This window comes from Octopus sinensis, unplaced genomic scaffold (assembly GCF_006345805.1).
Source record: "Octopus sinensis unplaced genomic scaffold, ASM634580v1 Contig14003, whole genome shotgun sequence".
In the NCBI taxonomy this organism is placed as follows: Eukaryota; Metazoa; Mollusca; class Cephalopoda; order Octopoda; family Octopodidae; genus Octopus; species Octopus sinensis.
This window is the reverse complement of record NW_021833076.1, coordinates 129,393-148,757: the sequence shown is the minus strand read 5'-3', so window position 1 is coordinate 148,757 and position 19,365 is coordinate 129,393. Positions and strand designations below refer to the sequence as shown.

Here is a 19,365-nt window from a genome sequence, read left to right as displayed (position 1 = left end):
TTATCGAAAATCGAAATGTTGAACAAGACAAACTTCACTAACAAACTCGACTTAATAGCTGCAGGAATTGAACAGCTAAAGGACTCTTCAAAAATGTTTACGGCAATCCGCCTACTCAACAGGAAAAAACAAACTAACAAACTCAAAATCCATGACAGCAATGGAAGATTCATCACAATCCCAAAGAGCAGGCTGAATATATAGCCTCGTATTTCGAGAGTATATTAACCGCTCACGGAGAATATCCGATTACACCAGCGGATACACCACTCATCTCAGCCTACCTATCACCACCGGTGAAGTATCAACTGCAATAGCCAAACTTAAAAATGGCCGCTCCTCTGGACCGGATGGAATAAATTCAGAACTGTCTAAATACGGACCGCCTGCACTAACAGACAAACTGGCGGAGCTACTCAATGGTATGTTTATGAAAAAGGAATTCCTCGGTCTTGATTCCGGATTATTAATACCGATCCAAAAGCCTAACAAGCAGGCTGGGCCTGTCGAAAATCTACGCCTTATAATCTTGCTAAACACCTTACGGAAACTTTTGGGATTAGTTACACTGAACCGAATAAGAGAACAAGTGGACAACTATCTATCCCCGAGTCATAGTGGATTTAGGACAGGAAGATCCACCGCCGATGCTGTCTGGGCCCACAAGTGGTACTGCGCTATCACCCAGAGATACAAAAGTGCAACAACAGTCCTGGGAATAGACCTGTCAAGGGCCTTTGACACGGTACGCCGTGGTCTACTCCTCAAAATACTGGAACAATTCCTGGACCCTGACTCTATCAATATGATAAGAGTACTACTATCGAACACAAAGCTCAAGGTGCGGGTCGGCACGGCGTTTTCCCGTGAATTCACGTGCAACGTCGGTACCCCTCAGGGAGACGCCCTCTCGCCGTTGCTATTCGTGATCTATCTGGAGACGGCACTACGAGACCTTCGAAAATTCTATGCTGGCAATATCGTCGAAATTGTATATGCAGATGACGTCGACTTCGTGTCAGACGACAAATCGGCCTTACTTCGACTCCTTGAAGTGGCACCTGCTGAGCTGAACAGATGGTTCCTTAAAATGAACGTTGGAAAAACCGACATCGTTGAAATCATGAGGATGGAGAGCAGCTCAAGTGAAGCCTGGCGCAAAACGAACAAACTCGGTTCTCTACTTGGGGACGGCCATGATATTGTCAGAAGAAAGGCTCTCGCTTGGGCCACGATGAACAAGATAAAGAAAGAGTGGATCGGCAAACGACGACTCTGTACGTCACTTCGTCTGAGGATGTATGAAGCCTTTGTCAAACCAATCCTGACATATAATTCGGCGACCTGGGGAATGTCTAGTACTGAACAACGTGGACTCGATTCTTTTCACCGCAGGCAACTTAGATCCCTACTGGGATTGAACTGGCCTATAAGAATCAACCAGGAATCGCTATACAATAGATGCAGAACTGGCCCTCTGAGTGTGGAAATCGTCAATATGCGGTGGAGGTTATTTGGCCATATTCTACGAATGGACATGCTTGCCCCAGCTAACATAGCAATGGAGGGCTACTTCCTGAAAGAGGGATCGAGCTTCCGTGGACGTCCACGTGTTACGCTGCCGGAAACACTTGACGGAGACCTGAAATGTGTGAAGAAAAGGCTAAGGAGTGGTGAGGATCTGGACGAGCTGAGAAACTCGCTCACGACAGAGGAGGTTGGAGGAGGCTGGTTCAAAGGATTGTTTTTAATGCTGCACGAGTAAAATTATAACTAATATGATTCTACGTATGTTGCAAATAATAATAATAATATCGGAAATAGTCACGTTTTTTAAATAGATATAATTTTCTAAAAAATGTTTCTGAAATACTTTTCGCGCCTCCCTTGACACGAGTCAACGCCTCCTAGGAGCGCGCCTCCCCATTGGAAACCTCTGCTCTAGAGAGTATGCTTATGAACACAGACATGGGATGAAGGTAGACAACGAGGAGTACGCCTCTGCCGCCAATCAACTTGCGGAGCTGGCATGTCGTGAGGACACTCAGTTGAACAATTACTTTGACGCAGAAATGGAAAATGATGAGAATTTTGTTGCAAACTATTCTTCCAAGCGAAGAAGAGAAATCACTGACGATCTGGATTCTTAAATAATTTAAGATAGAATTTACATAATTAATTTTTATTAAACATTTAAGGTTTATAATTTGTTAATATCTTTTTTCATCAAATTTTAATTAAATATTACGCACGCTATATATTATGAATTGTTCACGTTTGGTTTTCCAAACAAAAGAATTATATAAGAAATGTGACAGGTGAATACGAGCCCACCCGGTTGATTAGGGTCAGGGTTAGGGTCGGGGTTTGGGTCAGGATCAGGGGTTGGGTCATGTTAGCGTCAGTTTTAGGGTCAGGGATTAGGGTTAGGGTCTGTTTTCTTAGTGCCTTTTTTATGATGAATATGTTATAAATAACGTTGAAATCATTTATAGTTAGAGTTAAGGTTAGAGTTAAAGTTGTTAAACTTGCCAAAAAATTGATGTAATTATAATTTGCTAATGTTGCAATTTATAATATCAAAAATAAAAATAATTCACATTATAATTTGCTAATGTTGTAAATAATTTTACTATTTTAAAGCAAACATGGTTCAAATATAAAACATCATTTTTTCAAAAATTTAAAGTTCAATCATTAGTTCGGAACGTTTGTCTTTATTTCAATTGGCCTTTTGAATCGGTATATTTATTAGCGAATCAATAATGTGCGCTCAGGGCGTAGGGCGCGTTGTGCATGTGACATATTACAAGCTGATTCCTTCGAAGAGTATTTGTAGAAACAGATTTCAAGGATATAAAAATTTCAAAGATCGTGTTTCTATTATGCTATGTTCAAATATGAGTGGAAATCATAAATTGAAACCTGTGATGATCTCGAAACCTAAAATGCCAAGATGCTTTAAATCTTATGACTATAAATGTTTCATTGATTATTATAGCTCAAAACGAGCTTGGATGACAGGAACAATTTTTACTACTGGCTATTAAACTTTGATTACCATCTCAAAAATGAAAAAAAGCAAATTTTACTTCTCATGGACAATTGTCCTTCACATTGTGTTCCATCAAATTTGGATAACATAAAAATATTGTTTTTTCCTCCAAATAGTACTGGTCTTATTCAACCTATGGATTTGGGTATAATAAAAACATTTAAAACACATTTTACTCGACACAAGTTAATGTATTTGACTGATTTGTTGGAACAGCAAAATATTTCAGTATACAGTTCCTACAAAAAGTTAACTCTAAAGCAGGCCTGGCCAACCCAAATCGCATCGCGGGCCACTTTGTCCAAATGAATCCTTTCCGCGGGCCGCATATACATGTACATACTAAGGATAGATATCAAAACAACACAGATAAGATTTTATTTAGTAATGAGAACGAATGAAGTTTATAGTTCTTATAACCACACTCATAACATGGTTCATAGACAACACTTGCGCGCACAAATTGTGTTGATGTATCAAGCAGTGTATTACAAATAAATCATTTTTTATGCTTCTTGACTCCATCTCATCCATTATTAGCTTTACAACTCCTTTATTTCTTCCAATCATAGCCGGCGCCCCATCTGTTGTCAATCCAGCAAGGGTCTCTAAATTCGCTCCATTGTCGGATAAACATTTCATAACAGCTTGGAAAATATCTTCGCCCTTTGTAGTATCTTTCAAACTGACAAGGTTAAGCATTTCTTGTTTCACTTGAAAGATTCGGTAACTCCACGAATATATACTACAAGTTGAGACGTGTCTGATATATCCGTGCATTCGTCAAAGGCCAAAGAATAACTTTTGAAATATTTTATTTGATCACGCAAAGTCACCACAATTTCATTTGAAATGTCATTAACCCTGCGACATATGGTTTGACGTGACAAGCTAATGTTTGAAAACTTTTTAGTTTTATCTGGCAAAATGTCTTTCACGACAGCATCCAAACACTCTTTTACGAATTCTCCATCCGAAAATGATTTCATTCTCTTTGAAATTATCATTGCAACAGAGTAGCTTGCTTTAACAGTATCAGAAGAAGAGTGTATCGATGAATTTAATAGTCTTTGCTGATTTCTCAATTCAGATTTAAGCGAATCCAGTTTCCTTGTTTTCAATTCCTTACTAAATTTCGCGTATTCGGAATGCTTTGTTTCATAATGTCTTCTTACATTGTACTCTTTCACCACCGATACTTTCTCCTTGCAAATTAAACATGTTGGCTTGGAATTATGCATTATAAAAAAGTAATCTTCTTCCCAATGATTGCTGAATTGCCTGTTTTCTTCAAAAATTTTCCTTTTCTTCATATTGATAACAGCTACAAAAATAGATAAACTTTAAAATTTATTAAACTTATAAAATTTATCTTTATTTATTAAACTTAAGAAAAATTTATCTTGAATGTATTTATAGGTTAACTACATACAAAATTTCTCTCGCGGGCCGCATGCGGCCCGCGGGCCTTGGGTTGGCCAGCCCTGCTCTAAAGGATACTGTAATTTTCGTAAAAATGGCTTGGGAAGATGTGTCTGAAAAAACGATTGCAAATTGTTTCGGAATTTTAAGCAACCCATTCAAAAAGAATCATGTAGTTGAAGTTCAAGATATTGCAGTAGAAAAAACTGACATTTTTGATCCCTTAGAAGTCGAAGAATTTCTTAATTTTGAATATTCTGAAAATGATACATTTCAAGACGTTGAGGATATTGAAAATATAAAAAATGAAGAAGTAGTAGAAGCTGAAGTAGAATCCGATGATTCAATTGACAAAGAAGACATTGTGGTTAAGTTAACTAAAATTGAAAACGACCTCCTAAAAAACATTGAGAACGAACATGAAGTTCAATTGATTACATCCATAAGGCGCTATAAGGAAAATGTCATTAAAACTCAAAAAAAGCAGATGGGCATCCAATTCTACTTTAAGAACATTAATAATGCTTAATTAGTAATTACTTAAAATTTTCTGGATAAAAGTTGTTCTTATTCAAAATTTAATTTACACAAAAGATTGATTTTATTTCTCAAATTGGCCATTTCTCGAATTGACCACAAAAACACGTGGAACCAAAAATGGCCAATTTCAGAGGAGTCACTGTACTTTCCTTTCGGTTAATTAGACCTATCATTTTTTTGAATAAAATATAAATATCGTGTCCGGAAATGTTTTTATATGTTTATAAAACGTGCGTCGAACCATTGCTTACCTACGGGTTCGAGGGATGGTACCCTACTGCTGAGAGGGATGGCATTTTTTAATCAAACAGGTGAGTTATCTTGTAGCACGTTGTGGAGAGACACATACAATTGCCGAAAATCTTATAAAGCCATGTTCAAAAAAAATCATCGAGTGTATTTATGGCGAACAAATGTCTAAGAAACTGGATCTTGTTCCTTTGTCAAATAATACTATTTCAAGGCGAATTCAGGAACTTTCTAAAAATATTGAAACACAGTTACTAATTCGTTTGAATAATTCGAATGGTTTCGCTATTCAAATTGATGAATCTACTGATGTTGAAGGATTGGCAGTTTTATTGGTTTTCGTTCGATACCCTTTTGACGATATTATTGAAGAAGACATGTTAATGAGCGAATCGTTGGAGCGTAATTGTACTGGGGAAAATATTTTCAACACTATTAAAAATTATTTTTTTGCAAAAAACATAAATTGGAATAAATGTGTGGATGTTTGTAGCGATGGAGCTAAATGTATGATCGGAAAAATTTCTGGATTTGTACCAAGGTTTTCATATATACATCCACCAAAACAAAATATAGAAATAAACTTAATGCTTCCGCTGATATGAGGATACAGTTGTCAACAATAACTCCTAACGTTACACAACTATGCTATGATAAAAAATTACCTCAATGTTCACATTAAAATTGTTTTTGGTTATTACTATTATGTTTTAAGTGAAATTATAATAATTGAATTGGAAGGGTTCCGCAAAAAATAAATTAGCCCAAAAGGGTTCCGCGAGCACCTTAAGGTTGGGAACCACTGACTTACATAATTGTCTGGAAATACTACAATTATTTTTTTGATTATAATCAATTCCATAATTTTTGTACAAGAATTATTGCAGATGCTTATTGATTATATTATTAGTCAATTATTAAATTTCAATGTATTCTTTAAAAAAAGTGATTTTAGCCAAAAACTCAAAAAATCAATTTACTAAACTACTAACCCAATTCGAGCAGATGCAATATAATTACTTATATAATTAAAAAAATGACTTGTTATGATTGCCATGATTTTGAAAATGAACTCAAGTGATTAACCCAGTTGGTACTATTTACTCTCAAACAGCCCGATTGGAAGACGCCTGTTAAAAACTGTATTTTCAGTGGTTAGATAATCATACTTTGGTTTTAGCTTGGTATTGAGTGGTACTTAAAAGTAAGTTGGATGGTTTGCACTAGGATTCGGAAATGACTTGTTTTTATTAATCTCAAATATATTTTATTGTATTTGCTAATCTGACTGCACTCCCCTGCGGCGTCGCTAAAAAACGTATCAAAGAGCGACTTTCAGCGTAGACACCGCTCTAACATTCTATTATATAATTAGCGTAGTTATCATTACTGTTTTTAGTTGCTGTCCCCGCATGGAAGGTCAACTGAAATGTACCAAATGTAAAGAAGTAATTTATACAAAAAACCCACATTTGCGTCTTATGGACTCATTTTATCACACTAACTGTCTTCAGTGTTCTGTTTGTTCTCAAGTACTCACAGATCTTTGTTACGTGAGATTTACTGTTTTAACGACTATACAATGTTTTATTAAAATCTTAGTTTAAAGGAACTTTAAGTTTTGTCCGTTGTGTAACGTCCAAATTGAACTAAATACATTGGTGTATACCATCAAGTCACATATGTATCATGTTGAATGCCTCAAGTGTCGGTGTTGTAATAAAGAACTCAAAACTGGGGACTTCTTTTCCTATGCTGATAAATCCACACTTTACTGCATGAAAAATATATGTTTGGTAATTAAGTTATTTTTAGTAAAAACTGAAAACACTGCGGAATCGAAAAGAAAATCAAAGTCTCCTAAATATTGTTCGGAAGCGAATGGGAGTCCTGAAAAGCCTGAGTCCATTAGTGAAAAAGTTCAAACAAAGCATGAAGCCAACAATAACCTCCAAAGATGCAAACAACGAGGACGGAGGACATCAATCAAACCACACCAAATTGGGCTTCTTACAGAATTGTACGAAAGTGAAAAAAAGCCATCGCGTCATACATTGGAAGAAATGACCAAATTGACTGGACTGCCAATTCGCGTCATCCAAGTCAGGGTGGGGTCTCTAGTGTTAGGTCTGGTTTCAAAACAGGAGGTCCAAGGAACGGAGAAACAACCCGAGCAACTCTAGCCTCCTACCTTCCAATCCACCCTCACACACATCTGTGAATTTGGGGCTTCAAACATCAGTTTAATCAAGGCCACAAATCCTCCAGAATAACGGATCTGGAAATAATTTTTTTTCGTCATTTGTGACAGATGATCAACATTATGGGCATTATCGAAACGAATATTACCCAGAAAGTATGTTGAGGAAGCCAATAAATCCAATGCTGGTTCCTCCCTCAATGCATTTCCAAACTCCTGATCAGACATCCCAGTACTATCCCAATATGAATTTCTACAGAAATCTTAATTTTTAACATTCTGCTAGTCTAATAAATGTAGTTGTTTAAAATGTTCAGATTGCACTTTGTCTAAGGTTTAGTATTAGAATTGTCGACCGAAATGGTTCTCATTTCTCTCCTACTTTCCTAAACTTCCAAACAGTGATTTCGAAATACGCTTCTTCCAGGAGATCAAAAATAATCTTCTTTCCAGGAGTTTTTTTTAGAGATTAAGGCGTGATCTGCTAATGCAGGCATTCTCAACCTTTTTTGTTCATCGCCCCCTTAGATATTTTATCGCCCCCTTGTCCACATACAATTTAAAAATTTTTGGGCATTGTCTTTTAGTTGGTTGTTTTTTGTATATAACTCAAAAATCAAAATATAAAATAATAAATCAAATGTAAAAAATTGAATTTTTATTAAAAATTATTAGTGAGACCCTTGATATTGATGTTTACTCGCTAAATATTCTATGTCGGGTTTAATTCTGCACAACTTTAGGCGTATATCGCCTCTATAACACACTTCCAGTCTATTTCTTTCACATTGTGTATTATGATTGACAAAACTAAATCCACTTTCAACTAAATAAATGGTAGGGAATGTCAATAATGCATTACTCATTTCCTTCCATAAATTTGGAAATTTCATTTGTAGATCTTTTGATTGCCAAAATTTAGAGATACCATCCTGTTGAAATCTGTGAATATATTCTTCATTATATTTCAATTCAATTATCTCTTCTTGGATTGTTTCGTTCATATCTTCTGGCACACATGAAAACGGATCAATCATCCATGCTTCAAATTCCAAATCAAACAAATCTTTGAATCTAAGAGATATATCCGCTTCTAGTTCCGTCAAATGTTGACAATATGTCATAATATGTGACATGGGCAGCGCGTTACGCATGGGCCGCGCGTTACATTTTTTGACATTGAAACTGTCAAATTAGAATTCTTTGATTAGCCGAAATTTAATTTTTTATAGTGACAAAAATATATTAAATTAATCGATTTTAAACATGTTGAATTATCTTTAATTTATTAATGTAACAATTATTAAGATTATAATTTTTTAACTTGGCAAACCTACATTTCTAGCGTGTTTTTTCTTGTTTTATCTTGTTGTAATGAGTTCTTACAAGGGTTTTGTTAAAGACATTATCGAATATGAGATTTTAAAGGATGCATTGGCTGGTAAATTTCCAGAAAATTTTTTGAGGTATAAAAAAATAGGCCTGCTGATAAAATAGAGAATTTTACTATCATAAATGAAAGGTATTTTGAATGCGCAATAAGTTTCAGATTGTATCTTAAATCCTCTGATCCAAGTTAGTCATTACTATGGATATTGAATCTGAAATGGAGCTTGTTGCAAAAACATTGCACAAGTGTTCTCACGGAGGAGTGAATAAAATTGAATATCAGTGCCGACAAAGCTACTTTACTGTAAAGAATGACATAATCAGAAAAGTAATTCGAAGTTGTCAAGTCTGTGAATTTTCAAGTCCTTTAAAAGTATAAGCATTTTTTGTTGTAGATTGGATAAATCACCATGTTTTTGCTTCTTATCCTAATGAATGTTTTCAGATAGATCTTATAGACTTAAATGGATTTTAACGGTCATTGATGCCAATTTGAGAGGGTTGAGTGTACGTAAATAATTCCGAGTCAAAATGTTCCTATCCGGATTCAAATGTATAAGGAAAGCCATTGGTGAAACTTCTAATTATTACAAAGCTATGAACAGGAAAATGAATGTTTGTATGATTATAATGTCGGTGATAAAGTAAGATATAAAAAATTAATAAATAGATTCGAATTAATTGGAACTAATCCATCGCTGCGACTGGATAAATTCGAATCACAGTACTATCCACCAGCTGAAATAATAAATATTTTGTCGAATAATCGCGCAGATTTATTTATTTAATAAATTAAACACTCAAATGGGACAATTCTATTGTCGGGATGGACAGGATTAAAAACTTAATAAATTAATTTTTTTTTTGATAGTTATATGTAATTAACAAATAGTTATTAACTAACTAAATTTCCGGCCCGTAAATGGAAACACAGTTTCCACGTACTATGGCCAAGGAAATCCTTTCGAAAAGCCAATTGGACTCGCGTGGGTCTCCCCGTTTATGGGAGATCATGCGGCCAAGCTTTTAGAAAGAAGGAAAGAGACTTTTCGCCGATGACCCCGGAAGTCTCGACGGCGTTGGAGTGAACGATACCGTTCAGAGAGCTCCTTGTAACTTCCAATCTTCATCTTCTCGGCTTTGCGAGAGACTGAGCCAGCCTCGACAGCTGAAGAAGGAAGGTTGAGCTCCGAGAAAGTGTCTGAACACGTCGCATCCCATAACAGAGACTTGCCGAACTCAAACGGGAAAGTCGATAGGCCGTCGGGTCTTTTTCCGTCTCCCCTCGCAAGCCCAACGGGTTCAAGGATTGATGGAATTCCGGCGGCCGTGAGCCCCCTCTGAATAACGTCGTTAAGTGCTGCATGGCGTGGTGCGCGCCCTGCACTGCGACGACAGGAAAGGGGATGTAGACCAAAACGGTCAATGACAGCACCACAACGACATTTGTGTATTTCGCAGATTTCCAATCCAGACGCAATGATAAACCAATTCGTAGGCAATCTTTGTCTAATAGGTTACCGGTGGAAGGGACAGGGAGAGCATCCAGCCAGGCCCCGCTCCTGTGGAGCAGCCTGCGCGGAGACATGCAAGTCTGTGCTGATCGAAATTTTGGCGTAGATGTACGTCAAGAGCTTCACAAGAAATGGCATCCCATTGAGCTTGGATACACGGGTCACTGGGTCTTTTGTGTACAATGAATCCCACAGGTCCAAAGCGGCCACGTGATCAACTGACATTTTTCGTTCGGGTAGGTTTCTGAGAACAATGTCAGTGAGGACACGGATGATGCAGTTGACGAAATGAAAGCAGGAAGAGCGATAGACACGGGAGAACGGAGTCCAATCCAACCGCGGCTTACAGGCAGGGTGGATTGAATCCAACCCAGAGGGTCGAAACGTACGTTGCATAGCGACTCTGCTCCGGACTTCAGAATATTTTCAATAACGGAAAGGAGATTTTGTTCGAGAAAACACGGAGAGCTTCTTAATGTATATAGGAGCTTCGGAGTTGAAAAGTAATTACGGAGAAGAAGAACCCGACATGAGCGTCGATGAGAGAGAGTCTTTGAATAATGCATGACAGAACAGCTGCCTTGTCAATAAGAGTTTGAGACAAAGCCTCGCGACCAATTGGGGAGCCAAGGATGAGGAGGTTTTTTTTATCGGTGATCCGCACGCCTTTTAAAATATCTTCCAGAACGGCCATAGTTTCGACAAAAATTCCGTGTGGGATATTGAGATTTATAGCTTCGGATTTGGCAGAGTTTATCTCAAGACCAATAGATGAGAGGGCAGGGATAATTACGCGAAGGTCCTCTAGGACAGAGCATGGTGGTCACATATGTGGCGTCATTAAATTAATTATTTTTGTAATAGATAATTGAATAATAAGAGTGTTTGAAGTTTATCGATAAATTGACAGATTAACATTAATTGAAGGTCAGTGTAACGCGCATCCCATACGTATCATTTGGCCCATGTCACAATATAACGTTTTAAACCAATAATAAATAATAGTTAATCAGAAACTAAGCAGATCTCACTCCAGCTCGCTGATATCCACTCTCCTTCTCTTGGAAGAAGAGTCTACTTTCAGCTGCCTCTTACTCCCCACTACCACATCTGATTCAACCATTGCATCTTCTTTAGCATTCATGGGTCGTCTTCATTTTTGCATGCCATCTCCACATACCGGTTGGAAGCAGAAGCGTATTCTTCACCAGATACCTTCATTCCGTGCTTGTGTTCGATCATCATACTCTCGAGCGTTCTTTTCAGTACAACGGATTGGATGTATGTCCTCGTTCCTGCTTCAATAGATAGTTCTTCATATAATTTTTGAAGCATTTCGAGACAACTCCATCCCATGTCATAACCACAGAATTATTTTTACTTGACAGCTATACAGAAGCGAAAGCTCACTTGCCAATAGGTCATACTTGTGACACTTTTCAACCTCCACTTGCTTGAGGCGATCCTGTGAAGTAATACCCACTTCAATTAGATTTATTTCGTTTCTGACTTTGTCATGGACAAAGATATCTGGCTTGTTATATTCTACTTTTGTTTCGGTGAGGATTGTAGAATCAACCCTGATTTCAACTTTTCCCGTCGACAGTGTTGACTGAACAGAATGTCCCTTCAATCGTCTTGTTTTTTGAGTCCATACATTCGGCACAAGTTAAGGTGAATACACTTCACAACTTCGTTGTGTCTCCGGAGATAATCACTGTTGAGCATTTTACCACACTGATAGCCATGTGGTCAACAGTTTTCTTGCTTTTCTTACAATGATTGCATAATGAGTCAGCGGATGCAAAGAACAAGTTTCGATCTTGCAAAAGAGAATACAATGCTTCGCTTCGTGGCCCATTATTTCCATTAGATAGCCATTCTGAGGATGCAGGTAAATCAACATTAGGTTCATCCACACATTTGAAAAGCACAGAATGTAGTGCTTTAGAACTAATTTTCTTTTGTAAATATTGTATCTGACTGAACTTTAGAGACTCCATAGTAATACTCTTCTTATCAATAATTGCATATTTGGAGGATAGAAATCCTGCGATCATAGCCAAATGCCATTTATTCATTTTAATTACACGCAGAATCCCCGCCCTCCGTAAGCATATAGTTGACATATTTTCCAGACTCGTAAGGAACTGAAAGAGCATTAGTTCACTTTTGAAAGTAACTGATGAAAGCCCTCTTCCAAGAGCCTTCCGGTTTAAATACAGTCTCTCTTTATTTGCAGGTTTGAGATGTAATCTGAGCGACGTAAGCAATTGCCGTATTTGTCTGTCAATATCATCAAATTCAGAAGGTTCAATATTGATTAGCCCAATATAATTTTTATATAGTGACAATGCATATTCATTTATAGCACGAAACAGATTCACAGAGTTGAGTTTTGTTTTCGATAGCATAGTTATCCTCTTCTTAACATTCTCAAAGATAGAGTCCATAACTCTATTCTTAAGAACATTGCTTCCACCATCTTCAAGTACACCCAAATACCGATATCCACTGATTCCGTCAATAGTCTTACAACATGATAATGATTCCAAATTAGACGCTGATTTTTCTGAATTCATCTCCAAACCAACAATTTTAAAAAATCCGTTAACAGCTTCCATCATTTTGAGTAAAGTGTCTTGTTTGAGAGCAAATATTTTTAGATCGTCAATAAATAGCAAATGATTAGTAGAATATGTTAACATATTGGGATCTTCCTGGTTAATTTCAAGTTTTGGAAACACGGAATTAAGGATCCTGCTTAGAGGATCTAATACCATAACAAATAGTAAAGGAGACAATGAGTCTCCCTGTAAAATTCCTCGGTTTAACTTCACTGATCCAATTCTTCTACCTTCCATATGCAGCTTTACTGCCCACTTCTTAACTACGCTCTTCACAAAGTTTACGATCCAAAGCGGGATTCCAGAACAATCCAAAACGTGAAACAAAAAATCATGATCAACTGAGTCAGTCACATAATATTGTTTTGACTAAAATATTTACTTATCTCAGATAGTTGTGAAATGTTTCCAAACTGATTTATAGAAAAATTATGTCGATAAAGCAATAATTTTCTTGCAAATGTTTTCATTATTTTTTTGCAATCAATCATGTTGACAAAATTTCCTTGAAGAAGAATAGTAATTTCATTAAATTTTGTAAAAATCCAATTCAAATAGAATATATCATTTTTTCGTGAAATTATCTCTTCTGCCAAAACCAAGTCTTCTTCAGTCTGCAAAAATGCGACTATTGCATCGTAAAGATTAACAAATTTTTCTAAAGCATTTCCTTTTGAAAGCCATCTTACTTCCGTGTGTAATAAAAGTCGAATAAAATCTTCACCAGCATCCTTACAAAACTTTCTAAAAAGACGATCACATTTGCTTCGTGTTTTTATTCTGTTAATTGTTTTAATTACAATATTTAAAGATTGATGTAAATCAGGACATATAATCTTGTATTTTAAATTTTGAAAATATTCAATCGGCTTTGATATTTTATCCGGGTGCTTGCGTTTTAGATGATCCTGTAATCGTGATGGCTTCATCGCCTCATTTGAGAAAGAACATTGACAAATAAGACAATAAGGCTGTTTTGTATCTTCAGTACTTTGAATAAACCCATATTTTAAATATTCGTTTTGATAATGACGACTTTTCTTATTTGAGCGAGAAGACATCTTACACTCCTCGCCAAAAAAAATGATTCAAAATTCATATTTAGTTTTTCTTTGAAAATCTTATAAATATTCTAATTTCAAAAAACTTAGTAGATTAGTTGTAATTATTATGATTTAATTTTAATAAAATATTTGCTAATTACATTAATTGGAAAATAAAAGCACAACACACAATATGTTAGTACAGTCTGTACCAAAACATTATAATACTCGTAAATTTAGTTAAAATATAACTCTATTTTCACAAATATCCATTTTTATGACTTAATTTTTTACATCCAAATTCAAATTTACTTTCTTTAACTATTTAAAAAATTATTTGATTTTACAAGATCACTGGTTGGGGTGATTCAAATTGTCATGTACCATAACATTATAATAATTTCTGTCATGTACCATAACATTATAATAATTTTTATATTTTTCATACAAAAACAAATTTATTTTAAATTTAACACGTTATTATTTAATTGACAAGGGACAAAAAAGCGACTTGTCATTTGATACCAAAAAAATTATTTTAAATCTCCATACCTTTGGACTTAGTCAAAACAAAATCGCGGAAATCACAAATTGCTCACAAGGATCAGTTTCCAACGTGTTGCGAAAGCAGAATAACGAGAAAAAAAATCGTGTCGGAAAGGGAAGGCCGAAATTAACGTCTTCACGAGAAGAAAGAGTTATTCAAAGAGTTTTGATGGAAAATAGATTCATCTCTATTAAGGAAATTTCCGAAAAACTTATTCCACATGGAATTAATTTGAGCCGAATGACAATAAGCAGACGTCTAAACCAATTGGGATTTTTTTCCAGAACCCCTGTTTGCAAGCCCTTCCTAACATTAAAACAACAGAAGCAAAGATTAGCTTGGGCTAAAGGGAGAATAAACTGGACTATAGAACAGTGGTCCAAAGTTATTTTTTCTGACGAATCTAAGTTTCTGCTGTCAATTGGTGAAAAAGGTGCGTATGTTTGGCGTAAAAGAAATGAAACAATTCATCCTTCATGCATAAATCAAAAGCTTCATTACAGAAAAGGAGCTATGGTGTGGGCAGCGATGAGTTTTAATGGGTTGAGCCCGCTTTCAATTATTGATTCAACTGTAAATGGATTAGTATACAGAGAAATATTAGAAAAAAATTTAATTTCAACTGGTCAAAAGTTGTATGATGGATGTAATTACATTTTTCAACAGGACAATGCTCCTGCACACACTGCAAAAGATACGATTGAGTGGATTCAAAACCAAAAAATTAATCTATGAAATGGCCTCCTAATTCGCCTGATCTTAATCCATTCGAAAATCTTTGGGGAATAATGAAACAAAAAGTTATGGCTCTTGGAATAAAAACGATAGAGGATCTAAAAAATGAACTGAAAATCATATGGAATGAAATTAAAATTGAAGAAATAAAAATTTTAATGAATCAATGCAAAAAGAGTAGATGCTGTACTAAAATCTCGAGGGAAAAACATCAAATACTAGAAATATTATAATCTTTTGTTACATGACAAAAATTATTATAATGTTTTGGTACATGACAATATATTTTTAGCATGTAATATATTTTTAAGAATTAATTTATTTAAGAATAGTTAGATAAGTCAATTTAGAAATTACATGCTAAAAATTAACACTTAAAAATTGATATAAGTAGAGATACAAATGATTTATTGATAAATTTGCCAATATTATAATGTTTTGGTACAGACTGTATATGTCAGTGACAAAAAAAATGATTCAAATTAAAAACTTTGTAATTAATATCTGGTATTTCCTCCTTTTGCCATAAAAATATCCCAACAACGTTTTTTCATAGATAAAACAAGTTTTTCAATATAATATTTAGGAATTTTTCCCAAATATGAAGAAGTTCCTGCTTTAATTCTTCAGCATTTTTCAAATCGATTTTACTGAGTTCCGCTTTTATATGAGCCCATAAATGCTCAATTGGATTTAGATCAGGTGACTGGGATGGCCAGTCTAGTGTTTTTATATTTTCTTTATCAAAATAATTCATGATTAACTTCGCTGTATGACACGGTGCATTATCCTGTTGAAAACAAAGTCATTAAGTCCCATTTTTGCAACTGATCTCGGTAGCTGTTGACTAAAAGATTTAAATATTTTGCAGAATTCAATGTTCCGTCAACAAAAACTAATTCTCCGACGCCGTTAAAAGAAAAACATCCCCATATCATGATTTTCCCTATTTTTTGTTTTCAAGCCAAATCAACCTGTTCCAAATTTCACTGTTGTTGAATATTTTTAGAATTAAGTTGTTCACCGCTCTTCCTATATACTATTTTTCGAGTTTTGTTTGGATTGGCGTAAAAAATGCATTCATCTGAGAAAATTGTGGTTTTCCATTTTTCATCAGAAATGGCAAGAATCTTTTCGTTATTTCTAATCTTTTTTTAGTGTGTCTTATATTCAAAAATGGCTTATTTTTTGCGATACGTCCAAATATACCATTTTCATTAAGATTTCTTATAACTGTTCTTGAGGAAATTGCTTTATTGGTTAGTTTCGTCATTTCAGATACCAAACAAGAATTATTATTATTATTTGCAACATACGTAGAATCATATTAGTTATAATTTTACTCGTGCAGCATTAAAAACAATCCTTTGAACCAGCCTCCTCCAACCTCCTCTGTCGTGAGCGAGTTTCCTCAGCTCGTCCAGATCCTCACCACTCCTTAGCCTTTTCTTCACACATTTCAGGTCTCCGTCAAGTGTTTTCGGCAGCGTAACACGTGGACGTCCACGGAAGCTCGATCCCTCTTTCAGGAAGTAGCCCTCCATTGCTATGTTAGCTGGGGAAGCATGTCCATTCGTAGAATATGGCCAAATAACCTCCACCGCATATTAACGATTTCCACACTCAGAGGGCCAGTTCTGCATCTATTGTATAGCGATTCCTGGTTGATTCTTATAGGCCAGTTCAATCCCAGTAGGGATCTAAGTTGCCTGCGGTGAAAAGAATCGAGTCCACGTTGTTCAGTACTAGACATTCCCCAGGTCGCCGAATTATATGTCAGGATTGGTTTGACAAAGGCTTCATACATCCTCAGACGAAGTGACGTACAGAGTCGTCGTTTGCCGATCCACTCTTTCTTTATCTTGTTCATCGTGGCCCAAGCGAGAGCCTTTCTTCTGACAATATCATGGCCGTCCCCAAGTAGAGAACCGAGTTTGTTCGTTTTGCGCCAGGCTTCACTTGAGCTGCTCTCCATCCTCATGATTTCAACGATGTCGGTTTTTCCAACGTTCATTTTAAGGAACCATCTGTTCAGCTCAGCAGGTGCCACTTCAAGGAGTCGAAGTAAGGCCGATTTGTCGTCTGACACGAAGTCGACGTCATCTGCATATACAATTTCGACGATATTGCCAGCATAGAATTTTCGAAGGTCTCGTAGTGCCGTCTCCAGATAGATCACGAATAGCAACGGCGAGAGGGCGTCTCCCTGAGGGGTACCGACGTTGCACGTGAATTCACGGGAAAACGCCGTGCCGACCCGCACCTTGAGCTTTGTGTTCGATAGTAGTACTCTTATCATATTGACAGAGTCAGGGTCCAGGAATGTTCCAGTATTTTGAGGAGTAGACCACGGCGTACCGTGTCAAAGGCCCTAGACAGGTCTATTCCCAGGACTGTTGTTGCACTTTTGTATCTCTGGGTGATAGCGCAGTACCACTTGTGGCCCAGACAGCATCGGCGGTGGATCTTCCTGTCCTAAATCCACTATGACTCGGGGATAGATAGTTGTCCACTTGTTCTCTTATTCGGTTCAGTGTAACTAATCCCAAAGTTTCCGTAAGGTGTTTAGCAAGATTATAGGGCGTAGATTTTCGACAGGCCCAGCCTGCTTGTTAGGCTTTTGGATCGGTATTAATAATCCGGAATCAAGACCGAGGAATTCCTTTTTCATAAACATACCATTGAGTAGCTCCGCCAGTTTGTCTGTTAGTGCAGGCGGTCCGTATTTAAACAGTTCTGAATTTATTCCATCCGGTCCAGAGGAGCGGCCATTTTTAAGTTTGGCTATTGCAGTTGATACTTCACCGGTGGTGATAGGTAGGCTGAGATGAGTGGTGTATCCGCTGGTGTAATCGGATATTTCTCCGTGAGCGGTTAATATACTCTCGAAATACGAGGCTATATATTCAGCCTGCTCTTTGGGATTTGTGATGAATCTTCCATTGCTGTCATGGATTTTGAGTTTGTTAGTTTGTTTTTTCCTGTTGAGTAGGCGGTTGCCGTAAACATTTTTGAAGAGTCCTTTAGCTGTTCAATTCCTGCAGCTATTAAGTCGAGTTTGTTAGTGAAGTTTGTCTTGTTCACCAAACAAGAATGTAAATTTTAAATATAAAATTTAAGGATAAACACTATAGAAAAAATATTAATAAATCTGAAACATTATTATAAATACTTGAATTATATTAAAATTCGAATATTTTATTAAATATATTATCGCCCCCCTGTACAACATTTTCGCCCCCGGTTGAGAACACCTGTGCTAATGAATTCCAAGAGATTTTATTTGATTTCCTCCGTGGTAATAACATAAGTTGCTTCCTCAACAAGTATTTTATTGACTGTTTAATTAAGTACATAGACAAGTCTGAAATCATAAGTGACAATCAAAAACTCATCAAAACGACTAATCTCGGCGTCTTTGGCTACCCCCAAAAATCTGGAAACTTGGTGAATTTTTTGTATTAAAAACTAGAAATTGACAAGAAATAAAGTTATCTTTTGATAAAAAAAAATTTAATTTAACTAAAATTAGACACGTTTATTAATTTCTCTCTTGTTACTCTGATGTTTGCACACTTTTTATAGCTAGATAAATTGTACCTTCCGCAATGGAAGATCGCAATTGGCTTAATAAGGACTTTCTAGTCATTAATTAATTTTCTACAGTAGCTATCATTAAATCTATTTCAGGATAAGAGTCTCTTATTTTCTCACAAAAATTATATAATAAATTAACGGCACATGTGACATAACTTGGGGTAAATATTTTCGAGTATTCTCCAAGCTAAAATATAAACCCGAACAGTTTCCGCACCTTCGCCTGTGGCACTCTCGCCTATTCCACCCAAAAGTTGGTCCTGGGACGATCATATGATGGATTCAAGTTGTGAGTGCTCCTTTACCATATGATGTACGAAAGTGAAAGAAAGCCATCGCGTCATACATTGGAAGAAATGACCAAATTGACTAGACTACCAATTCGCGTCATCCAAGTCAGGATGGGGGTCTCTAGTGTTAGGTCTGGTTTAGTGGAATCTTCATCTT

At 36.2% G+C, this 19,365-nt stretch overlaps 1 protein-coding gene across 1 annotated transcript; it reads right to left on the bottom strand.

Annotated features, from left to right (window-relative positions):
* Positions 1 to 12,054: 12,054 nt before the first annotated feature.
* LOC115229993 lies at positions 12,055 to 13,233 on the bottom strand. The gene has a single exon (XM_029800246.1). The coding sequence runs from the start codon at positions 13,231 to 13,233 to the stop codon at positions 12,055 to 12,057; it is 1,179 nt and encodes a 392-aa protein (XP_029656106.1).
* Between the last annotated feature and the right edge of the window lie 6,132 nt (positions 13,234 to 19,365).

Coding starts and splice junctions, on each gene's coding strand:
- LOC115229993 (XM_029800246.1), bottom strand. CDS start 13,233: ATGGAAGGTAGAAGAATTGGATCAGTGAAGTTAAACCGAGGAATTTTA.